This window comes from Danio aesculapii, chromosome 11 (assembly GCF_903798145.1).
Source record: "Danio aesculapii chromosome 11, fDanAes4.1, whole genome shotgun sequence".
Taxonomy (NCBI): Eukaryota; Metazoa; Chordata; class Actinopteri; order Cypriniformes; family Danionidae; genus Danio; species Danio aesculapii.
The window spans coordinates 31,179,523-31,206,148 of record NC_079445.1 but is presented as its reverse complement, the minus strand read 5'-3'; the positions used below and the strand labels follow the sequence as shown (position 1 = coordinate 31,206,148).

The following is a 26,626-nucleotide window of genomic DNA, read 5'->3' as shown; positions in this document are numbered from 1 at the left end:
TTATTATTATTACTATTATTATTACTACTACTACTACTATACAATTATTATTCTAAATAAATAACAGAAATGAATCCTAAATGTAACTAAAAAACAATGTAAAGACACAACTGGAGTGATTTGCTAAGATCATGTAGGAAATCTTTTGCATAAATATAAATTTCATTAGAATTAAATTCTATGGACAGTTTTTTAGAATACAAAAGATGTTTTATAGAACTATCTGTTGTCTTAGACTTGACACACGGTCGAGTTTAATCATCATCCCTCCTTTTTGCTTCATACAAAAGAAATCTATCAGGAGCCATGCTTAGTCTAAATAAGATCACCATCATATTATTTAATCTTTAGTATTATGTGTTGAAAAAACTATCTGTTAAACAAAAATTGGAGAAAAACATAAACAGAGGGGCTAATAATTCAGAAGGGCTAAGAATTTTGACTTTAACTTTATGTTTAAAAAACCAAAACTCTTTATTGCCTGCAGCAGCGCATGAATGACACGCTTCACCTTTACAGAGTGTTTTTTTTAAATAAATGTCAGCCAGAGCTTTCGAAATGAAGAGTCAAAAGGGAAGGGGAACTCCTTTAAAAGTCATCAAACATTTTTGTTTTCATGGTGAAATGTTCTTCTTATCCTGAAGCTACACAACCACTGCTTTTCTAGAACTGTGACAGACCAAAACAAGTCACTGACATTTCCATGGGAAGTCAATTTCCTCTAATCTAAAATATTCTTCCAAGAAGCTCTGGATGTTCCTGACTGATACATGCAATACATTTATCAGTATGCAAATTAAAACAGTAATTAAGCACAACAGAGATGATAACAGATTCAATCGTGTCTCTTGTTTTTTTAAGTTGCTTGTGTATTTCAGACTGCTCATGTCTTTCATCCATCTGTAATCTTTTATGTGACAATGTGCTACAAGTAACCGAGTCCCCTGAGATGCTGTATGAGAATTATTGAGGGATTTGTCAAGTGCTATACATAAGTGTGTGTTACTGTGTTAGTGAACACAAAAGGTTTGTTTTTTACCAATAAAGCAAGCCAGGCAGATAGAGAGAGAGAGAGAGAGAGAGAGAGAGAGAGAGAGAGAGAGAGAGAGAGAGAGGGAGAGAGAGAGAGAGAGAGAGAGAAATATGAATATACTGCATCGCGAAAGTCACTTTACAACCAAATAATCCAGAATATTCCTCAATTCCAGTCACTAAATGACAATGAAATATGACGAATTCTACTAGGTGAAGACCCACTGCTGATCTAGTAGCCCATTCTTTTCATAAATGCCACAAACAAAGAGGTAAAGAGAGAACACCTCTGCATTATGTTTTATATACATAGATATGTATGTGTTTTATTGTTTAATATGTATTCTGTATACATTGCTTTCTATATTATTCTACATTATATTATAGTTATTATTATTTTCATCAATATTTTTATACTGACTTTTTTCCCCTGCTATGTACACTTTGGCAATATGTAGGGAGAGGTGACCAATAAAATCATGAGTGATGCACTTTTAAACACCACACACACACACACACACACACACACACACACACATAGATGTAAACTGAATTCTAGATAGTTGTAAATAAATCCTAACGTGTTTATTGTTAAATATATTGCTTATTATTATTATTATTAATATTATTATTATTGATTATTATTCATTCATTTCTTTTCGGCTTAGTCCTTTTATTAATCAGGGGTCACCACAGTGGAATGAACCAACAACTTATCCAGCACATATTTTATTCCAGCCGCAACCCAACACTAGGAAACACCCACATACTCTTGCACACATTCACATACGCTACGGCCAATTTAGCTTATCCAATTCACCCGAAACCCACTCGAAGACAGGGAGAACATGCAAACTTCACACAGAAATGCCAACTAACCCAGCCTGGGCTCGAACCAGTGACCTTCTTGCTGTGAGGTGATTGTGCTACCCACTGTGCCACCTTGCTGCTCTTTTTATTATTATTGTTTTATTATTAAATAATATTTATTATTTAATATGTTTTATTCAGTGTAAACATTACAAATGCTTTGGCAATACATTTGTCCTACCAATAAAGCAAGTTTGAATTGAATTAAATTGAATAGAATTGAACTGAATTAAACTTAGAGAGAGAGAAAGAGATACAGAAAAATATAATACGAATTGTTATGTTCCATGTTAGTTTTATGTGTATTTATTTTCCTCACCCTCCTTTCTCCGCTTCTCACTCCACTCTTAGGTTGCCTATTGGTTCAGTTAACTGTCCATCATTGTTATGACGGTGCCAGTTCCACCAACCTCCGGGAAAGCCGAAAGGATTTAAAGATCTGCCAGGGGTGCGTTTCCGAAAACCATCGTTAGCCAACTAAGGTCGCAAGTTCTAAGGTCGAAACTTTGCAAGTACATGTCAACTTACATTAACCCTAAACCCAACGTAACAGTCTACTTATAACCTAATGAGAATTAGTTGGCATGTAGATGCAATTTAACTTAAATTCAACAAACAGACCATCAAAATAAATAATTGAATAGAACTGAATTGAATTGAATTGAGTTGAATTGAGAGAGAGCAAGTGAGACTAGCTAAAACTAGCTGCAAAATATGTATACACCCTACACACATTAAGAAATAGTTAATGTAAAATCATGTATCTTATTTAAATAATCTATACTTTTTATTATTATTATTATTATTGTAATTGTCATAATTATCAAATGTAGTAATTATTATTACGTTTTATCATTTATTTCTTATTTACTGTATATTTTATTAATTTGATGATGTTAATATATTACATATCTTATACACATTTAAAATGCTTTGGCAAAACTGTATTAAATGTCATGCCAATAAAGCAACTTGAACTTGAGAGAGAGAGAGGGGGAGGGAGGGAGGGAGAGAGAGAGGGAGAGAGAGAGAGAGAGAGAGAGAGAGAGAGAGAGAGAGAGAGAGAGAGAGAGAGAGAGAGAGAGAAAGAGAGATCCACAGGCATGTACATGTGACATATGATGTGTTCACACATGCATGCATTTCTCACCCGACCATCGCGGCTGTGGGTCTCGTGTTCTGCTGAGCTGCTGTCGGTGTGGTAGCAGAGATGTTAGTCTCCGTCCCACTTTTCTCCCAATCATAGGGCTCGTTTTCGGTGATGATGCGTTCCTTCATGCTGTTCTCGAACACTGACATCAGGAGCTGACACAGAAAACATACCTTAGAAAAATCACCTCTCTCTGCAGCATGAAATCCATCATTCATTAGGACATGTTATTGTTGTTGTTATTTTTTAAAAATTATTCAAAAACAGTAAATGAAAAATAAAATACAATATTATGCTAAACATTATTTAAGTTAAACAACTTTATTAATCCCACCAGAGTCAAATAAATTAGGGCAGTAGCATCATGATACAACAAACACATAAAGAGACAGATCATTTACAAACAATATTATAAAAAAAACACAATCCAGCATGCTTCATAATAACTTCATAAACAATACAAAAAGAAAAAACAGCAATAAGACATTAAAAGTTTAAAACTTGCTAAGATGTAAGGTTATAAATCCTTATTGCCTCAGGAACAAAGGTGAATTTAAATCTATTAAAAGAGCTTTTAATGCTTCTAAACCTTCTTCCAGAGGGCAAAAAAGGCCTCAGAAGATGGGAATCATCTCCTATCACACATTGAATTTTCACGTGTTCACGTGCTCAATAGAAATGACAGTGATTGGTTGAGAAGGTCATCAGTTCACAAAACTCACCGCTGTTTACAAAGTGTAACCACAGATACAGACACCTCATCGTTTTAAAGCCGCGACTCATCAGTGGATCGCTCGTATGTCAGCTTCTAGACAAACCAGCTGATCGACGTGATTTTGAAACACTTCAGTGTCGCTGTATCTGTGGTTACACTGAGTAAACAGCGGTCAGTTCTGTGACTGACTGATGACATTCTCGGCTACAGTCATTTCTGTTGAGCATATCAACACAATAGCAAATCAGCGCTGTTTAAGAACGTGCTCAATAGTGCTCAAATATTAGCGGGAAATGGACATTTTTTAAAACTTCAGTGTTGATTGGTACCGAATTCCAGTATGTGGCAGCCCTAAGTGGTACACATTGAATATTGTGAATACTAATATAAATATTTTATATTAAAAATATATATATATTTAAAAAATATTTTAATAGAGCCTTTCAAATTTTACTGTTTTTATTTATTTATTATTATTATTATTATTATCTTGTTTATTATTTATTTTCTTATAAATATGTAAAATATGTAAAACAGAGAATCCTTTTTCCTGAATCTTTTTCTTCCAAAAGAAAATTCACTGTAATAATTGTATGCATGTCTGTCTGGTACTAATACATACATTGTAATACAACAATATTACAACTGGTACAATAAATATTACATTTCTTGAGTTTGTAGGTACCTGATAGTCTGGTTTGGTATAGTAGTCAAGGGCTAAAACATGCTCCAGGAAGACATTAAACTCTGACGGCATGTGTTTGAGAAGCATCCTATGATCGTAGCGCTCCTTAATCTGACCCACTTGCTCCTGAATGATGCATATAACAACAGAAGATTTCAACAATGTTGTCTTGACACAATCTGATAGTTGTCTAAAACAAAATGCTTAATCCAGATTACTAAATCAATAACTGAGTTCAATATAATTACAGTAGGAAATGTACAAATATCCTTACTTAATACTCTAATGACTTTTGGCATTAAAGTCAAATCAATATTTTGACCCATACAATTTAATATCAGATATTGTCAAAAATATATCCATGCAACATAAGAAATACAATACAAATTAAATTGAATAAGACAAAATATATTTAAAAACACTGATTTTCAAATCAGCAGAGCACCTTGTCCTTGATTTTCCTCCACGGCAGCTGCCCAGCAGCAAACTCAACCAGCATGTAAAACAATGACCATAAGTCATCATGGCGACCCATTTCCTAGAAAAACAAAAAAGTAATGCATTATTATTTTTTAAGTGAATTATATTTTGATTGAAATACAGAGTAGACATAAATTAAGCACTCACTTTGTTTTTATGTGCATTCACAGATGCATATCTAACAGTCCCTCGAAATCCTGCAACAGTTCTGGGCTAAAAGCAGAAATGTATTAGGAAAAACTGTTATAAATAGATGAATTTGTTGTCATCTGTAATACTTTGAACTGTCACTATATAATACGTCAATCATAAAACAAATCCGAAAAAAATAATACTGTTTATTATAACTGCACTGTATGCATTACTTCTTTGTTTACTGTTTAAATAAAACGTACCAATAAGAGAAAGACATACACAGTGGACAATACAAACCCTTACCATAAACATATTGCTCTATTCTTCCACAACATCAAACACGCAAGGTAAACACCTTCCATCATTTATGTACTTGAATGTCTGTGTACATTTCCAATGGAGCTCGCTCACAAACCTGCACTGCTGTTTACTTTATGATTAACTAAATGACCATTTCTGTAGCGTCTGTTTGAGGACTAATTATATTCATTTGAATGCAGTCAATGTACTGATTTCTTTTGTTGCCAATTACATTGACTGCACTTTTGCTAAACATAAACGTTACAGTCTCAAAAAGACATTTCAATAGCATGTTTTTAATATATAAATCTTATTTGGATCAGATAATAAATTCAACCATAGTCATAGAACTGTATATGAAAAATCTTGTAACACAAATTTTTAACTAAATTGAATGAGGAATAATGAAATAAATTTTTATATTAAATATTTATCATTCACCAATATCCTTCAAATGAAATAATTCTGCGAAGTAATAATTTAAAATGCAACAAAACTTATTATGATCAATTATTCTTGCATATATGTGACTCTGGACCACAAAATCAGTCATAAGTGTCAGTTTCGGACATTGAGATTGATCCATTACATAAATGCTGAATAAATCAATCCATCAATCAATCAATCAATCAATCAATCAATCAATCAATCAATCAATCAATCTATCTGTTTGTCTGTCTGTCTGTCTGTCTGTCTGTCTGTCTGTCTGTCTGTCTGTCTGTCTATCTATCTATCTATCTATCTATCTATCTATCTATCTATCTATCACACTGGTGGTGGTGTGGAGAGACCTCCCCTCATGATTGTAAAGCGCTTTGGGTGTAAAAACATACATAATAAATGCGCTATATAAATACACATTACATTACTTAAATACGCTTTTCATAGATGTATACTTTGTTAAAGTAGGACAATGTTTGGCTTAAATATAACTATTTGAAAATCTGGACTCTGAAGGTTGAAAAACAAACCTAAATACTGAGAAAAACCGCCCTTATAGTTGTCTAAAACAAAATGCTTAATCCAGATTACGAAATCAACAATTGAGTTCAATATAATCACAGTAGGAAAAATACAAATATCTTCATGGAAAATGATCTTTACCTAATACTCTAATAATTTTTGATAGTTTCTAATAATAAATATTGTCAAAAATATATCAATGCAACATAAGACTGGCTTCGTGGTCCAGGGTCAGATATTTTAATTTAATACATATAGATCAGAATAAGTATGTTTACACACAACAAAATATTAAAGTTAGTCCTTAATTCAGTATTAGCATGCTGCTAAATGGATCGTTTGGATGGTTTCAAATCAGCATTATGGAAAGGTGAGCAAAAAAAAGAGATGAAAACTCCATGAAGTCACTCACAATGAAAGTCTTTCCATTGGTGAGAGTGTGGGGGAGAAGGGAACAGATGGAGAAATACGTCAGACATGCACGTCATAACTTAAAACCCCAAACGAAAACTGCAAAAATAAGACAAGATGGTGAAACAAAAGAATAAGCAAATATAAATGTCAGGTTGCATCAGACAAAATTAACCAAATGAACTCATGCAATGTACATCAAAGGGTTTTCGATATGAAAACATTAGTATAAAAGACAAGTTTCTGTTTTTAATGGGCTATGATTAAAAATAAATAAAAATCAACAAATATATGACCTAATTGTAGGAGACATTTACAGTTATGAGGACACCAAAACTATTTATAATCCTGAAATTATTATAAATATGAAGCACTACTGGATGGATGGAGGGATGGATGGATGAATAAACAGACAAGTAGATAGATGGATGAAAGGATGGAAGGATGGATGAACAAACAGACAATAAGATGGATGGATGGATGAATGGATGGATAGAGGTTAGTATAGTTTCATATCTATTGTTCTGTCTATCATTATGGATAGATAGATGGAAGGATGATGAATGGATGAACAAATGGAAAAGTAGATGAATAGATGGATAGATGAACAAACAGACAGGAAGATGGATGGATCGAACAAACAAACAAACAAACAAACAAACATATAGATGGATGGATGAAAGGATGGATGGATGAATGGATGGATTGATGGATGGATGAACAAACAGACAAGAAGACGGATGAATGGATGGATAGAGGTTAGTAGTTTCATAATGCAATCTCTGTCTCTCTATCTATCTATCTATCTATCTATCTATCTATCTATCTATCTATCTATCTATCTATCTATCTATCTATCTATCTATCTATCTATCTATCTATCTATCTATCTATCTATCTATCTATCTATCTATCTATCTATTATTATGGACAGACAGACAGACAGACAGATAGACAGAAAGATAGACAGACAGACAGATATATATATATATATATATATATATATATATATATATATATATATATATATATATATATATATATAGATAGATAGATAGATAGAGTAGACTCTCTTTGATTATGCTCAGTTTTCTGCCTGAATCGATGAGTGCCGCTGACTCAGCTGTGCAGAAGGGAAAGGCGGAAGAGAATGAGGGAGAAATAGAGAGAGTGGGAAAGAGAGAGAGAGATGGGCTGAAAATATTAAACCCTCTCAGGCTGAACCTGGAGGCATTGCTCACTGATGCATGCAGCCTTATTAAATATTCATACCGCTGCACTAAAACCTGCACATACAGAGAAACAGAGAGATGGTGTGTGCAGGATGGAAGGGAGAGGAACATGTGCGAATGAAGAGCTCCTTGTGATGAGCTAAAATAAGCTACAGCGCCTGATTCAGAATGCTCTATAACCCTCTCATGAGCTCTCGGCTTGTCTCTCTGCCAACATGCACAGTTATAGTGAATAAAGCATTTTTATGGCTCCAATAAATCTCAGGCATTTCCTAATAAAAAAGCACACCTTTGGGGTCAATAAAAAGACAACCTAATATCATGGCAGTATTGTGATCAATAATATTGAATGACAGAAGTGTCATATTATTCACAATTGCAATGCAGGAAATATTTACCATATTTTGCAGATTAAGTTACTTTTTTATAGAAACTTACTTAATGGCCACTTTATTAGGTATCACCTATTCATTTTGCTTTTTAGCATAAATATCTAATCATACAATCATGTTGCAGCAGCTCAATGCAAGTAGACATGTACAGTATATGTGGTCAAGATGAAGTTCTGGTTGTTCAGAAATTGATGATCTACTGGGATTTTCACAAGCAACCATCTTCAAGTTTATTTGTTTAGCGCTTTTCACAATAATTATTGTTTCAAAGCAGCATCACAAAAGGTGCACATTATTGCATTGGAATCAAATTCGGAAAGGTTAAGGTCATTTGTCACCATAACTTTCCATTACAGCTTTTAACAGATAGCTGTAACGATTTAACAGTAAAAATATTATTTATAAACATAGTTAATATGCAATACCATCTCCCAGCAGGCACTTTAATGTCAAAATGACATCAAAAAACATGTCAAAAATGCTAATCGATTTCCTGTGAATTGAATATTGAAATTGATATTGATATTGAATTGATATTGAATATTGAAAACAACATCTAATTGACATCAAAAACTCAGCCAATTTCGATGTTAATTTGATGTCATTTTGACAACAAGGTAGCTAACATGCATTTTAGAGATACCAAGTGTAAATTTACAATTCAGAATTGAAGCTTTCAGATGAATAAAATTTTACTATTCTAATACTTCTTGTGTCATTATTTTGGTGGTCAATAGGGCATAAATGTGTGGAAGTCATATGTCGAGATTTTGACATCAAATATCTTAGCATTTTTGGCTTTTTTTTGACGTATTGCTTTGAAATTGAAAACCGACATTGATGAACCAATTGGACTTAACTGCAACTGTGTACCAGTTTGCAACTGTGTACCATTTGGAAACCATTTTTTAATTATATAAAAACAATACCACATGACTTTTGTCACATGACTTTTGCTTTATAATGTATCTCCCCTATTTTATACATATATTAAAACAATATATCTTATATATTTATATAAATTTATATATATTGTATCTTATATCTTATATACATCGTGTCTAAAAAAAGAAACAATAATAATACCATACAAAAATAAGACTGCTTATCATACAAGAATAAGAAAGACTAAATTTCATACAGGAAAACCAGTGCAATCTGTGCATTAGAATAATCCTTTTGTTTACTATCCTTGGCGATGATGTAATGATGACGTATTTATTTTTAGCTGCGTAAGGCTTAAATAACAATGGTGGTTTCGAATGAAGATATGAGTTTGATCAAAGGTTTACGAAAACTGAAAGGCTACTGTGCTTCACGTTTTCTTTGTGAATTTCTGATTAAACGTGGACAAAAGATGGATTGGATTTCTTAATGGCGAAAATTGAACGCACTGGATCAGTGTGTCGTGTAGCTGGGAGTGGTCGTCCATGCACTGCTCGTACTGCTAAAATTATCACCACTGTCGAAGACATGGTACTGAGCCAAAAGGACACACCACGCACCCATCGCACTCTCCGACAGATTGCACGGGAGTCTGGCAAATAATGACTCCGATATGTAAACGTTGCTTAGTTTCTGTGCGCTCTAATTTAGTTTTCAAGTAATAAAATTTAAGCATTCTGTCAATTTTTGGGTTATCATTGTTAAACAAGGTAATGCGGTGATAGAAATCAGGATAACGTATACATATTCTATAATTTCATTCAAGATATAAGATAAAATATATATAAATATTATATATCGAAATATATAAATATAAGAGGAATAAACAAAGCACACACAAATTTGGATTCAGAGAAAAAAAGTTACGTGCTAATCTTGTTTAGCACATAACTTTAAATAAATGTATTCAAACTAGACATTTGTAACAAAAAAAGAAAGAAAGAAAGAAAGAAAGAAAGAATTATTTATAATGGGCAAACTAAAATACAGGTTAATAATATTTACAAACCTTCATTTAGCCCTTTTTTGCATTATAGTTGATTGTGATGTGTGTTTTTTGGACCTACTGCAACTTATAATCAATGGAGACTAAAGGTACCTTTTTTGCACATTTATCATCAAATAATTGAATAGGTCAACATTAAATAATCCTAAAAATGAATTAAACAGTAACATACCGGTCTGACTTCTCCATTGGTGTTTGTATACTGTCTTGCGAGCCCAAAATCTAGCATATAACATTTCCGGAATGTTGAAGGCAGCCTTCCCATGGCAAAATTTGACTGGAAAGAAAATCCATTCATCCTTAATAAATGAGACCGCTTCTTGAAACCAAATGACAATGACTTGTTATTATTCTCCATGTATTTCATTTTCAAGAATTTCAGCTATTAGACATTACCGGTTTAATGTCTCGATGGAGAAAGCCAACAGAGTGAATGGCTTCTATGGATTCGAGGATCTGTTTTCCCAAGCGGAGTGTTGTGCTCATGGTAAAGGTGCCGCGAGGCTGACTTCGCCTGAGATCTGCCAGGTTTCTGCCCTGAAAGTGATAATAAAGTGTAAGTGAATCCCTCACACATTCATAACACCAATACTCACAAAAATAGTATGTGATGAGTATCTACTGTACTATAAGCTGTTGTGCAGTTCCGACATGGATCTGTTTTAAAGATTATTTGTTTATGTTGCTCTGCATGAGCTGATGAGTCCATTTCCATTGCATTTAGTATTGTTACAGTAAAGTATTGTTATAGTTTAGAATCATGTTATAGTATAGCATTGTTATGGTATTGTATCTTGTGTATTTTTTACCTGCAGCTGCATGACGACATAGTTGAATTTATCGTTTCGCCCACAGCCTATAAACTTACATACGTGATTTTTACCTGAAAGAAAGAAATAATATTAACAGGGATTGGACAATTATGAAAATATTCAAGGATAGCAGTGTTGGTTGATTTAAAAAGCCAATAACTATATTGACTTAAATATACCAGAATGTGTCAGGTAGCATTGCTGTTATATGATAATACTATAAAAAATTATTTGCTAATTTAAATACAACCAACAATAAATTATTAATAATATATAAAAACATAACAAAATGCACTAAAGCTCAAAATTGACAAAAATACAAATTAAACAGGAATATTCTATAAATAGAAATGATAAAAGCAAAAACAAAAAACATAAAAGTATAAAACAAAACTAAAAATATAAACAATAAGATGAGCTCCTTCAAAATATGACTATTTGATGAATAATATCAAAACAACACTGGTGTCAATGAGTAATATTTTAATAACTGTATATTTTGTAATCTTTGAATGAAGGCTGTGTAACATAAATTGCACATTTTGTTTGTTAAAAAATTACAAAACAAACAATCAAATGAAAAAAACATTTTCCTATCAAATAAGTTGAAATAATAATTGAAGTTTATTTATAAACTAATTTCGAGAGGATCACGTGCTTATGATTGACCACAGCCGGTCCTGCATTAGCTAATATATGATCCTCCAATCAAATGATTCCTAAGTCACTATAAATAAACGGTCTTCATTCCACAACAATCTTCGTCTGGAAGAAACCCCACTTCACCTAGATTGTGTGGCACGCCGGCCCAGAGGTTAGCACTGTTGCGCCACAGCAAGAACACCACTGGTTCTAGTCCTTGCCGGGCCGGTTGGCGTTTCTAAGGCTGCATTTACACTGCAGATCTTGATGGTCAATTCCGATTTTGTTACTGTATCCAATTTTTTTGCTGAGCTGCTTACATCATCTTTTAAAAGTGACTCCTATCCAATTGTCTACATTTACACAGAACACAGCAAAGGAGCAATGACCAGGAAAAAAAAGAGCAGGCGCTGACTGACAGCTAACAAAAAAAAAAAGAGCACTCTTTTCTCCATTTCTGTATTTAATGTGTTCACAGGGTGTTATTTTTTTTTATTCTTTTTGACAAGTTGTTTTACTATAGTTTATGACAGAAGTTCTCATTTTGCCATCTTCTTTTAATCTAAGCTTTTTTAAACCAGTAGGCATCCTAATATAATGTCCATGGCGTGATTTATGCATGTGACATATGCCACAGTTTTATATTAGTTTATATTGTTTACGTGGCGGATGTTGCACGCTCTCTCTCTCTCTCTCTCTCTCTCTCTCTCTCTCTCTCGAGCATGCCAAACAAGCTTATTATAAATCATCAGCTAACTCATGAAAATTACTAAAAATGAAAACAAAAACTCAAACTCAAATCTAACAAATTAATTAAACCAGCAGTATATGAATAATATTCAAATAACATTATAGCAAATTTTCCTTTAATATTATGTAAATCTGTGCAAAATAAACCTTTCAATTTCCCCAGTTGTATGTAGCTCATTGGTCGTCATTTTCTATGCATCTGTCCTCATTATAGTTTGATGGGCTTCATGTTTACTTTTTTTTTTTTTATCTTTCTGATGACTAACGTTTGAAGTGAATCATCAGAATGTGTGTGTTGGCCTTGTATGATCTGTAGGACGCTTCACATGTTCACAGTCACGTAGGCTGTGTTACTGCCGCTTCACTCACACTGCTAAATATACAATGTGCCACACACACACACAGTCCAGTCTGATGTGACAGTCTTTAAAGCAGCTTTAATAAATACATCAGTCATGATGATGTCAAATTAATGCTGTACAAAATCATACAAAGTGGCCAACATACATCTTCGAATATTAAGCTTTTGAAAGATGACAGGGCTCTTCTTTCTTTTATTCTTTTCTATAACTGAAATGATTTAATGTTTTACTATAAATACACTCTTTTAACAGAAAAACTAATTGTATGTTTGTCTTTAATATCATTAGTAACATTGCATTGACTGACTTAGTCATTCTACAGTTTATGCAATTTCTGATGAGTATATAACAGCCTAAAAAAATATCAAATCAGTATGATAAGAACAAAAAGGTACATTTTGTAACTATGGTTAAAAATGGAGACCACCATTCAGTTAATACAGAGGGTACAGAAAGTATTCAGACCCCCTTAAATTTGCTCTGACATGCATTGTGATCAATAAGGTCTTTTATAAACATGTGTGGCTTTCCTAATCAAGTCCAATCAGTATAATCAAACACAGCTGGATTCAAGTGAAGGTGTAGAACCATTTCAAGGATGATCAGAAGAAATGAACAGCACCTCAGTTAAATAAATGAGTGTCACAGCAAAGTGAGTCTGAATACTTAGGACTATGTGATATTTTAGTTATATGTCAATAATTCTGTGTTTTTCTGTCAATATGAGATGCTGTGTGTACATTAATGGGGGAAAATGAAAATGATTTTGGCAAATGGCTGCAATATAACAAAGATTGAAAAATACTTTCCGTACCCACTGTATGTAGATGTTACAAAAAGTTTTAGATTAATTTTTTGCTTTATATTACACACATATTTTATTTAGATTATATTTAAATTATTATATTTATGATACAAAAAAATCTTATTTTGTAGTCTGCAAGATCTTTTATTTTTATACATTTGACAAATAATCATAATAATAATTCTTTACATTTACATAGCGATTTTCTGGACACTCAAAGCCCTTTACACATTGGGGGAATCTCCTTATCCACCACCAGTGTGCAGCATCCACCTGGATGACGTAACAACAGCAATATTATGCCAGACCGCACACCACACACTAGCTGATTGGTGGAGAGGAGACAGAGTGATGAAGCCAATTATGATATAGGGATGGTTAAGAGGTCATCATGGACAGAGGCCAGTGGGCAAATTTGGCCAGGATGCCAGAGTTAAACCCCTACTCTTTTTCAAAGGACATCCTTGGATTTTTAACGACCACAGAGAGTCGGGACTGTCTCATCCGAAAAGACGGCACTCACTGAGCAGTATAGAGTCCCCATCAATATACTGGGGTGTTAGAGCCCACACAGACCGCAGGTTGAACGCCCCCCTGCTGGCCTTACACTTTACAGCAACCAACAACAAAGTGCAGTACACGTAATTATTTCATTTATTTGATCTAAAATACAGTAAGTGCATTATAATTGGTAATCATCTTTGCAATTTAAAAATTAAAATGTGACATTTTAAGATTAAAATGAAAAAAAAAAAAACAATCAATTAATAAAATGTATATAAAATATAATTTAAGCCACCTTTCTACTGCACACGACAAGCGACAGACCGGAAGTCATTTATTTCCAGTGGAGAGAATTCCTAGAGCTGCGTGGAGTTCCGATCAAATTCAGATCTGATTTGAGCTGCGGATCCGTTAAAATATTTGAACTCCTGTGACTAGACCGTTTACGACCGGTTGACCGCATGTGATGTAAGTTATTCTATTGTTGTCCAAGCAGGTCCGTGTGCGCAAGATGAGAAATATTGTTTTTTTTTGTTGTTTTTTTTTTAAATAGAAAAAACGTTTATATTAAAAAAAAAGATTTCTATTCATAAATGAATAATAAAAAATATTTTTTTATGTTGTCTCTACATTCCTATTCAAAAATGTTTGCGGTCTATGAGTTTCTAGTATTCATTCATTCAACCATGGTGAATGGACGAAGAATAATGGTTCTTGCTTTTGCACTTCTTCATTTCGGACAACGCAAAAATCCAGCTTCTCTCTCATGGTACACGACAAAACTGAAAGTTCTGTGAAACTGCCACAAGGGGGCGTATTTAACAGTTGCGTCCAAATGTCATGTGCAAGTGGAAAGGCCGATTTATTTACAAAACTACATTTATTTTTATTTTCATTTCATGGCATACATTTTGAGCAGCAAATAATATTTGATCATACGAATTTTTGGAAACTATGTTCCAATTTTTTCCTCAAGATTCGATCAAGAAGAGAAAATTATAATAAAAAACTCCAGTTTAAGTACATTAATTTAAATTTCTTTAAAATACAAAACTAAACCTATAAATGTCAGCTTAAAATGTATTTGACAGTGTCCAAGTGGAGCATATTTCAATTTTTCCTTAAAACTCCAACACCAAAACCCTATTTCCAGGAGTTCAAAAGCTACAGCATGACATCAATGACCCTGTGCATTTCAGCGGTTATCTCGCCTTCAGTTATTGACAAAGCTCAGTCTTGTCAATCTCAAAGTGATGTTGACACAGTAGCAATAATACCAAGCCCTAATGATGAGCACGTCTTACCCTGCAGTTTCTTCAGAACTGCTACCTCCATCTTCAGGACTTGTTTGGGCTGTTGCGCTGACTCCACTTTTAACGCCACATTCTCTCGAGTCAGCAGGTCCAGCGCCTCGTAGATTTCCCCAAACCCTCCTCCTCCGATCTTCTTCAGCTGCAGATCAAAAACAAACACAACACAACGCTTCTTCAGCTTTCTGTATTGTTTCTGGCAAAACAGTTGTGCTTCTCCCAATGCAAGAGCTGTCAGTGTTTGAGGACTTTATAAATATGCATGCAACATCTTTTAGAAGGAGCGTTTGGAAAGCTTCAAAGAGCACTTCAAAAATGTTAGCATTTCAATGGCATACAGTACAACGACAGGCTCAACACATAATGCTGTAACGTAAATGCTTCTACAGTACATCATCACACTATTGCAGATGTGAAAAACCCTTGTTTTATTGATTTATGCTACACTCAACACTCAAAACATAATTTTTGCTGGTTGTACAAACTACTTATTTCAAATAAGTTAAATCAACACAATTCTGGAGTTGCTTTGAGGACAACTTAAATGTTTTTCAAGAGTTCACACTTAGCTGATGATTAATTATAAAGCTTGTTTGGCATGCTGTCCTGGGAGAGAGCCCTGAGCTCATAAGATCCTCGAGCCTGGGGCTCCCTCCCGTTTGCAAGGCGAGAGGGGAGTTTGAGCTCAGGAAGATCTCGAGAACTCATCTGCTGTAGTAGCTAATAAACAAATAGTGTTTGCTCTTGATGCTGTGTTCACACCAGACGCGGAAGACGCGTCAAGCGATAGTGATTTAAATGTTAAGTCAATGCAAAGACGCGAATAGACATCGTGCGGCACGATACGCAAGAATGAAGCAGATTTTCACCCGCGAATGAAGTGAGTGAACTTAAATGTTATAACGCGATTTATCCACGCATTCCACGTCTGGTGTGAACACAGCATGAGAGATAACTACTTACTAGGTGCATGTCTATAGTGCCTATTATGATTAGTCAATTACCTTAAGTTTTTGAATGGTGGGAGGAAACCGGGGAACCCGGGGGAAACCCACATGAGCACGTGGAGAACGTGTAAATGAGAAAGGTTGGCTGGCTTGGTAAGAACTAGAACCAGTGATGTTCTTGCTGTGAGGCAACAGTGCTAACCACTGGGCCACTGGGCCACCGTCTAGGAAAGGTGGAGAAGTAGGGGTGAAAGGGGGGATTCTTCAAAATGAAGATGGCTGTTATATGGAACTTAGGGTATTTATAGTGGCTTAGGAATCGTCTGATTGGTGAATCATAAATTGGATAATGCGGGACCAGCCACAAGCAATCATAAGCACGTGATCCTCTCGAATTTAGTTTATAAATAAACTTCACTGTTCAATGTTTTATGTCCACTTAAATTTCCAAAAAATACTACCTTAACTTTATCAATTTGAGTTGGCACATTATGAAGGAATTGTGTGAAACCCAGCATGTTTTACAGTGTAAAGCTGGGAGTCGATTTCATCAAGAGGAACTTTATTCAGTTATATAACAACTAATTATTAATTAGATTTTTTTTTTTCTTGATAAAATGATCCGAAATCTAATGTGTTTCCCGAAATTGGTTGTTGATATGTTTTAGAATTGAGTTTAAAAATGGAATGTATGTTTTTGGCCAGGCTCCGACTTATCCTTCAAATCTTATTACTGTAAAAATATCTGGCAGATGTTTAAGGTCGTCGAATCAGAAAATGCCAATAGTTCCCAGATAATTAAATTGGGAGAAAATTGATCCTATTGTACATATCTGGTGCGTTGTTATTTATCTTTGAGGCTGTGTGATATGTTGAATGTACTCTATGTTGTTTTATTCTGTTGTTGTTTATTTTGATAATTTACTTTTACAGCACAATGGTCAACAACTGTTGTTGTATTGCACTTTATAAATAAACTAACTAACTAACTAACTAACTAACTAACTAACTAACTAACTTTTCATTATTTGGATGGTTTGCTTCCATTAATTGGTTCAAATGACCATTTTATTGTTTCTTTTATGACATTACATAGTTTTGGTTATAGTCAAACACTCAAATTATGGCCTGTTGAAAATATTGCTAATCATTAGCTTTACAACTCATAGACCTGACCCTCTGTGGTCATTAAAATCCCATAGCACTTCTCGTAAAGAGTAGGGGTGTAACCCTGGTGTCCTGGCCAAAAATTCCCTTCATCCGCCCTTACCCATCATGGCCTCCCAATCATCCCCATCCACCAAATTGGCTTTATCACTGTCTCTCCACCCCTCTATAGCTGGTGTGTGGTGAGCACACTGGCGTCGTTGTCCTGTGGCTGCCGTCGCATCATCCAAGTGGATGCTGCACACTGGTGGTGGTGTGGAGAGACCCCTCCTCATGATTGTGAAGCACTTTGGGTGTATGGCCAAACATGATAAATGTGCTATATAAATACACGCATTACATTGATATTTACATTTAAATTAATAGTGCTTGTTGTCACTGTTTCATTGTGTGAAGCTGCATGCTGGTTGACTAATACTAATGTCTATTTAAGTTTCCTACACCTTAACCATTGGTGAAGTTTTGTTCCTCGTGTTCAGTGTTTGGACTTTCAGCAGTGAAATATAAACCACACTGAAATGAACAAAACTGAACTCTGAAAACTGGACTGACACAGTTGCAGTTACAAGAACTTCTATAGATGAACATAATTGAATCCATATAATATATAGACAATGAGCATATGAAGCCTAATCCAGTATTATGAATTCATGCAAAATCATATTTTGTAAGTGGTTTTGAGCACCCCTCTAAAAGCATGGCAGACGCATGCATGAAGGCCCTTTTCTTATTATAATTTCAAAATAAAATGCAACAATCTAATTTCTCAATAATTTTAATGTTGTAAATCAAAACACTTATGTTAAAGGTGACCTATTATGTCCCTTTTTATAAGATGTTAAATCATTTTTCTGATATCCCTAGAGTATGAATGTGAAGTTTCAACTCAAAATACCTCACAAATGATGTTTTATTCCTCGCTGAAACTGCTCCTTTTAGGTTTTGATACTAATTGTGCTGTTTTAGTGCGCTTTAAATTCAAATGAGATTGTTCTCTTTTTAAAAGCTAAGCTAAGATCTGCTGCAAGGAGCTTGTTGAACTGTAATGAGCAAAAACAGGGCATCTTTTCAGTGCCCTCTGCCCATCTTTTTTTTTAAAGAGTTTGCTTTAATCAAACCAAACCTGCCAAACATGAACATATCAGTAAGACAGTAAGTCAGCTTTGCATAAATTAGTTGCAAGCTTCATATCCACACAATAAAGAGAAATGAATTTCCATAAGACAAAGAAGAAAGCAAAGCCGACTCGTGAGTCATCCTGTTTATCTGATGGTCAGGAGTGTCACTTGTCTTGTTCTCTCGTGATTCTCAAAGCCATTTACTCAGACTGGAATTGAGCAGTGATGTGAGAGGATATTCTTCCCCCTTGTACTGGGAATATTTCAGGAATTGTATCTCTGTCATGGCTTTCAACAAGACAGTCTCAGCGATTGAGGTCAAAAGAGCGATTAGCTTTACTGTTATATAATCTACTCGGAGCACAGGAGAAAAGATTTGAGGCTTAAACACATATATATTTTTAACTTCTGTATATTTACCCATGGAGTTTTTTTTTGTAAGAAATCCACAGTTTATTTTACTGAAAGGTTTGGTAATGTTTTACTTCAATGGTAAATCAGTAATGACATTTTAATGACAAATTCATGTTATACCACTGTAGTTCAACGCAAGAAAATACTATTGACATTGTTATAAAATTAATGACACAATTATAATGGCCTTATGACAATAATATTTATGACCGATCAATGACAAGCTATGTTGTCTTGGTATAATCTACTCGGAGTATAATCTAGCACAGGGGAAAAGATTTGAGGCTTAAACACATATATATTTTTAACTATTGTATATTTACCTATGAAATTTTTTGTGAGAAGCCCACATAATATTTTACTGAAATGTTTGGTAATGTTTTACTTGAAGGGGTGTTCATAAAATTGTCAAGGCATTCACTCAGTTATGTCACTTTAAATGCAAAGCTTTTTTTGCGTTTGAGATATCTTTGTTAAGATAACTTGACATTATTAAGACAACATAACTTGTCATAAACCTGTCATTATCATGATGATCGTTATTAGGCCAATATAACGTTTTTAAGTGAAACTAATTTAATTTGGTGTTTAAATTTCTCATTAAAAGTGTCATTACTTTGTCTAAGAAATGGATAACAGTGTCATTTTATGCATGTGATTGTCATGTTAAATCACCGATGACATTTTAATGACAAATCCACGTTGTACCACTGTAGTACAACGCAAGAAAATATTAATGACATTGTTATAAAATTAATGACACAATTATAATGGCCTCATGACAATAATATTTATGACAGATTTATGACAAGCTATGTTGTCTTAGTAATGTCAAGTTTTATCATAACATTTTAAACAATTTAAAAAACAGTTGTCATAAGCATGCATAGAATCTCTTTCAAACTCATGACATGTGTCTTATGAACACCCCTTCAAGTGTTAGCAAAATTTTTGTTTGCATAAATAATTAATAAGACCTTTATTATAGTAATTTAATATATATTTTAAAATGGCTGGTTAATATTATAAAAAAAATTAAATGTATTTTTGTAATGTGAAGCAGTATTTTCACCATCATTACTTCAGTCTTCAGTGTCACATGATCCTCTAGTACAAAAATCAATTGAAGACGCAGATTTGCTGCATGAGAAAAAAATGTTGCTGAACAGTATATAGTGAAAGTCATAATTAACAATTAAGAATCTAAAATCAAACAAAAGTGATCAGTGGTAGCTTGTCGGTGCTCTTTGGGTAAGGGATTCATCAGACTAAACAGCAAAATTAAGTTCAAGGCGCTCGAAAAAATTGGAAAAGATATTAAAAAGCCTTTATTGACATGGCTATTCCTTAAAAATGCCAAATTTTTTGAGTGCCTTGGACTTATTTTTGCCGTTCATTAAGAATTGGGTATTTTTGATGTTTATTTTAATGCAATAATTTAATAGATATTTCATGAAGTTTTAAATTATTCAATAGTAGTGCAATAACAATCAATCATTCATTCATTCATTCATTTATTTTATTTTCAGCTTAGTCCCTATATTAATCTGAGGTCGCCACAGCAGAATGAACTGACTGTCAACTTATCCAGCATATGTTTTATGCTGCGGATGCCCTTCCAGCTGCAACCCATCACTGGGAGGTAACTAATCAAACAAGCTAAATAATCATACCCTTCATTAAAGTGTACAGAGTAATTTTTATTTCACTATTAATCTTACAGCATTACACCTGTGTGTCTCATTGTGTTCAAAATGTCCTGTAAAGATATTCTGAATAATACCTACCACTTTCCATCGATCTTTGACCATGCAATGAGGGGGCAGAATGTCCTGCTGCTCTGCAGTGCCGTTCATGTTGGCGTTGTCCTGCAGAGCTGGTGCTAGGCACTGCAACCCTGAGAGCACTCTGGCAGCGCCCAGCTTAAATGAGCCATTTATCTGCGAAAAACCACCAAAATCTGTTAGATTACTTAGTCATCGATATCGCCTTCTTACTGCTGTGCTATTGGTCAGTTGAGCTGGCATTTACATGCAACAGCCAATCAAACTTCAACAAACCATAACATTCCAAAGATGATGATTATCTTTGAAATGGTTGATTAAGAACATTAATTATTTACTGATACATATTCAAGAGGTGAAATGCTGGCATAAATTCAGCAAGTGTTGTAATGTTACTACGCAGTTAGCAGACAAAAAAAAAAGTCTAGTAGGCACATCCTTTGACCCACATACTTCCTGACCCAAATACCTGCGAAAATAAAATAGCCACAAACGACAGAAGTAAAAAGTCTAGAAAACACATGAATGAAAAAGACACAGCACTAGCGCAATTAAACAAACACTTAGGATTTTTCTAACACCACATGCTATATAAGCCAAGTAGCCTATGAAGTGTACGAAGAGGAAATACTGAAAACGGTTCCATAAAGTGTGCTGGGTATTTTTAATGAGTCTTAAAAAGCTGTTATGAAAGCACCTAAAATATTTATTAGTCACCGTAGCATTAGCATCTATTAAAGTGAAACATTTTGCTTATTTCCCTACAGCAATGGAATTCCAATCCCATGTTAGGCAAAAATGGAATACTAATTTAAAGGGGTGGTCCAGAGTGTATTTTTAAGTCTTGGTTTGGTTTAAAAGATGCAAAGCAACGTGTGCTTGTGCTTCATTTGTAAAAAAAATCACTTTATTTTTTCATATTTATTACTTTGATTATATACAGCTACTAGCTCGCCCTCAATAGGCTCTGATTGGTCAGCTAACATAATGTGCTGTGATTTGGGGATCGGCTCCACGTCACCAGGAAAAGCGTCATGCCCCTACAAGCATGCGCTTCTACGCCATGCAAATATTGTCAGTCAGAGTAGCTGTTAGCTGTATCAGTTTGTGCCTGAATCAGACAGAAAATGACACAGAGGACACAGCAGAACCTTACGCCTGTTCTCTAAAATAACATCTGACAAGTGTCTTACACATATATTCGGGTTATAGGCATGTGTAAGTAATATGAAACGTTCACAAATCTGTTGCAAGTTCATTATTGGAGATATCGAACACACGGAAAGTGGCAGCACAGAGAGACACTGCAGTGCTGCTGAAGATTGTGGGTGTTTACAACGGTTTGACGGATAAATATGAATTTGGTGTCAAACAGCATTTCCCGTTGTTTACATCCTTGCTATAACATATCGTTAACGCTAGACACTATGAATGTAATAGATCCTTTTTAACAAATAAAAATACTTACAGGTTGTAGCTCACAATACACAGCATCCTTTGTCAAATGCTAGCTATATATTTTTTTATAATTCTCAGGAACATAATTAAATTTACATTGTAAGCACTTCTCTCTTTGTGTCATGTCCTCTGGAAGCCCAAATACAGAACCAGAACAACCTCTGTGAAAACAGCAGCGTTTGGACTGGACTAAGCATCTTACACTCAGAGATGTTGTTTAGGTTCACACATCTACATTACACATGAAGTAAAGTACAAAATATGATATTGTAGTGGACCACCCATTTAAACTAAAATTGTGGCCGAAATGGATAAGCAAATTGAAAACATCAAAGCATAAATCACTGATTAGCAAACTTACTTCCAAGGGTACAGCAACTAAAAGCTTATAATTTGCAGAAATGACTTAAAAAACATAAATAAAACTATTAATAAAGAACTATTCTGCTTATTAATTACCAGCCCAACATAAAAACAGCCAGCTTTAGTCATATAAGAACAATACTGGTCGAGCTCCAGATGTTTAACAATAAAATGTATTTTTCATTGGATTCATAAAGACTTAAATACCTTTGTCCCACTAAAACATGTACCCTAAACTTCTACAGTATTATCACACACACACACACACACACACACAAAACTTAATACAGGAAAGAAACCTTACTCTAAGGCTCAATTTTGGAGTCACCTTCAGTTAAACTAGGGTGCAACTAAGAAAGATGCATATTAGAACCCAATAACATGCTATTTTGGCATGCAGCACCATTGTTCTGTTGGTTAAACATGCAGGGCCCAGCTCGGCTCAGATTCAGTAGCTCAATCGCTAACTCATGCCCAGCCCAGCATCCGTCCAGAACTGCAGTCTCTAGTGCAGCATCTTAGAGAAGTGCTCTACGGACAATCTAGGAACAAACTGCACTATGACATCAGGTAGACAAAGTTCAGCCAAGAAGAGTGACAGAGCGTAATATTGCCAACTCATGTGCCAAGTTACTGACACCTGCACTGATGCACCCTTGAACAAGGAGATTTGAGGAAAACAACTGGAAGATGAAGGTCTGAATGTAATACAGGCAGTGACAGGGATGAATGATGTTGTTTACGGAAAATATAAAAGACTGAAGTCTCGTTTGGTCCGAATTCACATGAGTTGGCAAAAGAATGTGAGCAGTGAAGAGTTTAATCACTATGTGTTGGTTTCTGAACACTGAGATACAACTGAAGTTCATTAAAGCTAGCATTTCCACACCCTGCAGTGGCCGGTTTATCAGTGGCCTCTTTATTCTGGCTGCAGTATATTGTTGTGTTTATACAGTGACAGTCATTGTAGGAGCATGAAGCATTTTTGTTCATTGTGTCTCATGCTTCAATTATCCACTTTGGTTCTGGAAGAGTTTTTTCATTCATTTATATTTTTCAATAGGGATTTTTAAAATGTCTGATTTGAAAGACTAATCAAATGTGAAACATATCGAGCAGCTGTGAGGTGAATCACAACATCAGACCAAAATATATAAATAAAAAGGTTCAAGACTGTGGTAAACAATTAGTTCTCTCCAAAATGAAAGTTTTGTCATTTACTTATTAAAAATATTACAATGTTTAAACATTGATTATCAAACAGCATTTAATGTTGGACACCGAAGCTCATGATTGCTTGCTTGATGAGTGAGAACCAATAAGGATTGTTCTTGCTGGTCAAAAGGTAGCTTGTTTGCTCTTGCATGTCAAGCAGGAATGGCTGAACACTGGAACTATCAGTATTCTAAACCACAGTGGTCATTCTGACCATTTATATAAGACTGTGCTGAATTAAATTTTTGTTATAAGTCATATTTACATTACATTTGAAGCTTTGAGACATTGAGATTTTAGATTTAAATTTTGAATGTATGTCCTAATATTTTATAAAGTCATTACTCTAAAAATGCAAAGGTATAAGGTATATACCCTATAATTGTGTATGCGTTACAAGACTGCCTGCGAAATTGCATACATCAATTTTGTTGAAGTTTGAAAGACAAGTTATGCTTTTGTTATCAAAAATTAATATTTTCATTAGTAGGAAGCTGCTGGGCAACAGAGGCATGCGTAGGCTAGAAATAAATGTATACACATTTAGCTAAAGTCAAAGTAGTATTGTCACATCATTTGTCACATCATTTAACACAAAAATACAAAATTTAAAAACAAACAAAATATTAATAATAATAATAATAATTCCTTACATTTACATCACACTTTACTGGACACTTAAAGCGGTTTACACATTAGGGGGAATCTCTTCATCAACCACCAGTGTACAGCATGCACCTGGATGATGTGACGGTAGCCATATTGCGCCAGTCCACACATCACACACCAGCTAATTGGTGGAAAGGAGACAGAGTTATGAAGCTAATTATGATATGGGGATGGTTAGGAGGCCATGATGGACATAGGCCAGTGGACAAACTTGGCCAGGATGCTGGGGTTAAACCTCTACTCTTTTTCGAAGGATATCCTTGGATTTTTAACCCCCACAGAGAGTCAGGACCTCAGTTTAACGCCTTATCTGAAAGACGGCACTCACTGAGCAGTATAGAGTCCCCAGCAATATACTGGGGTGTTAGGGCCCACAAAAACCACAGGTTAAGCGCCCCCTGCTGGTCTCGCTATCACCACTTCCGGCAGCAACCTAGCTTTCCCATGTGGTCTCCCATCCAGGTACTGACCAGATACAACCTTGCTTAGCTTCAGTGGAAAACCATGTGAGAGTTGCAGAGAGCTAGCTGCCAGCTATGACTCCCTCTGAATTTCTAGTGTTAATTTCGCTGATCTTAATGTGAGTAAAAGTTTAATTATGAATCAATCTTGAATCATGAAATCAAAGGAATTATGAATCAATCTTGTCAAGATTCAAAACTTTAGAGGTAAATTTCGAAGGTATCCAAGGTATCTATTTCAATTTATAGAAGGTAAGTGAAAGAAGGTCAGTAGCCTAAATTATCATATTATTTTCATTTTGGGAGTGAACTAACCCTTTAAATATTTAAATGAAGGAAAGAACTACAATCCCATGAAGCATTGTGAATTACATATATTACTGAAATGGGTTGAGAGTAGGGCTGGGCCGATAAAACAGTATTGATATTTATTGACCAAACACCATTGTCAATAACGATGAAAAAAAGTTTTGTATGAAGTTTCAGTATGAAGCGCTATAGTCCTTTCTTTTCATAAATACAAACTCGGAACCGCATCAATGGTTTATTCATTTGTCATCCTCTGAGAAAACCATTGATCGTCGCCTAGTTATGAGAGACACCAGATTAGAGTGAGCACACGGCCATTGAAAATAGTGAAGGAACCCGAATCCACATGTTTGTGTTTTTCACATGCTTTTAGATGCAATGTGAATGGACTCCGGTTTGGTTTCGACACCTCAGGTCAGAATAAAAATGCATGCAAAAATGAGTGCCGTGACAAGCAGCAGTGATGAGACTGTACACAAAAAAGGATGTAAGGATGTCGCCAGAGTGGCTTTTTGGTTTCTTTTCTTGTGCATCCCAGCCACTGGTACCCCATCTGAAATTTTTTTTTGCATAGGGGTAATGTGGTCATTCAATTTTACAATTTGTAATTTTGCAGTGTGTATTTGAATATCGACGGCTGGTTCGTTTACTTTAAACCTCAGATTTTATTATCATAATTTGTTTTATTAATAGAGTTTGGGGTTTACTGTGTGATTATTATAGACACCTTACAGATGTTGATCTACCTTAAAGTTTGCTTTGATCCTTCAGCGTTTACACTTTATCATTGCACACACTTTGTAAAATTTTACTTATTAAATTTGAGTCTCTTTAACACTTATGTTTATTTTATTATGAGATGAGATATTTTTGTTTTTGACTATTAAAACTATTTGTCTTAGTAATGTTGGTAAATTATAGTGGTTAAATTAAAAAAATCCTAATATTTCTAAATTGATTGTAAAAAATATTCAATAATTATCAATACCAAATGATATTAAAACATTACATCGTGATCATTTTTGTCCTGTATTGCCAGCTATAGTTGGGAGCATAGAGAGACTCACTTGATTACAACACATGCAATGCTTCAAGGGAGTGCATGAATAATAAAGAGCTCCATTAGTGCAATTTGCTTTTTGATGCTTTGATTTCTGGATATTTCTTTGCAAAAATCATGGGTAATTATTTAAAAAATAACAGGAATTCATTTAAAAAAC

The 26,626-nt window shown here is 34.5% G+C and overlaps 1 protein-coding gene across 2 annotated transcripts in view; it reads right to left on the bottom strand.

The window, feature by feature from the left end:
• The window catches only part of ttbk1a (tau tubulin kinase 1a), a 54,504-nt gene that overhangs the window by 23,903 nt on the left and 3,975 nt on the right, over positions 1-26,626 (bottom strand). For both annotated transcript variants that reach the window (XM_056468221.1, XM_056468222.1), the window contains exons 2-10: positions 20,935-21,087; positions 15,496-15,643; positions 11,126-11,199; positions 10,713-10,853; positions 10,489-10,593; positions 5,080-5,145; positions 4,898-4,990; positions 4,453-4,578; positions 3,053-3,207 (exon numbers count right to left, since the gene is read on the bottom strand). In XM_056468221.1, coding sequence (XP_056324196.1) covers positions 3,053-3,207; positions 4,453-4,578; positions 4,898-4,990; positions 5,080-5,145; positions 10,489-10,593; positions 10,713-10,853; positions 11,126-11,199; positions 15,496-15,643; positions 20,935-21,003 — 977 coding nt within the window. In that variant the 5' untranslated portion in view covers positions 21,004-21,087. The remainder of the gene's footprint in view (positions 1-3,052; positions 3,208-4,452; positions 4,579-4,897; positions 4,991-5,079; positions 5,146-10,488; positions 10,594-10,712; positions 10,854-11,125; positions 11,200-15,495; positions 15,644-20,934; positions 21,088-26,626) is intronic.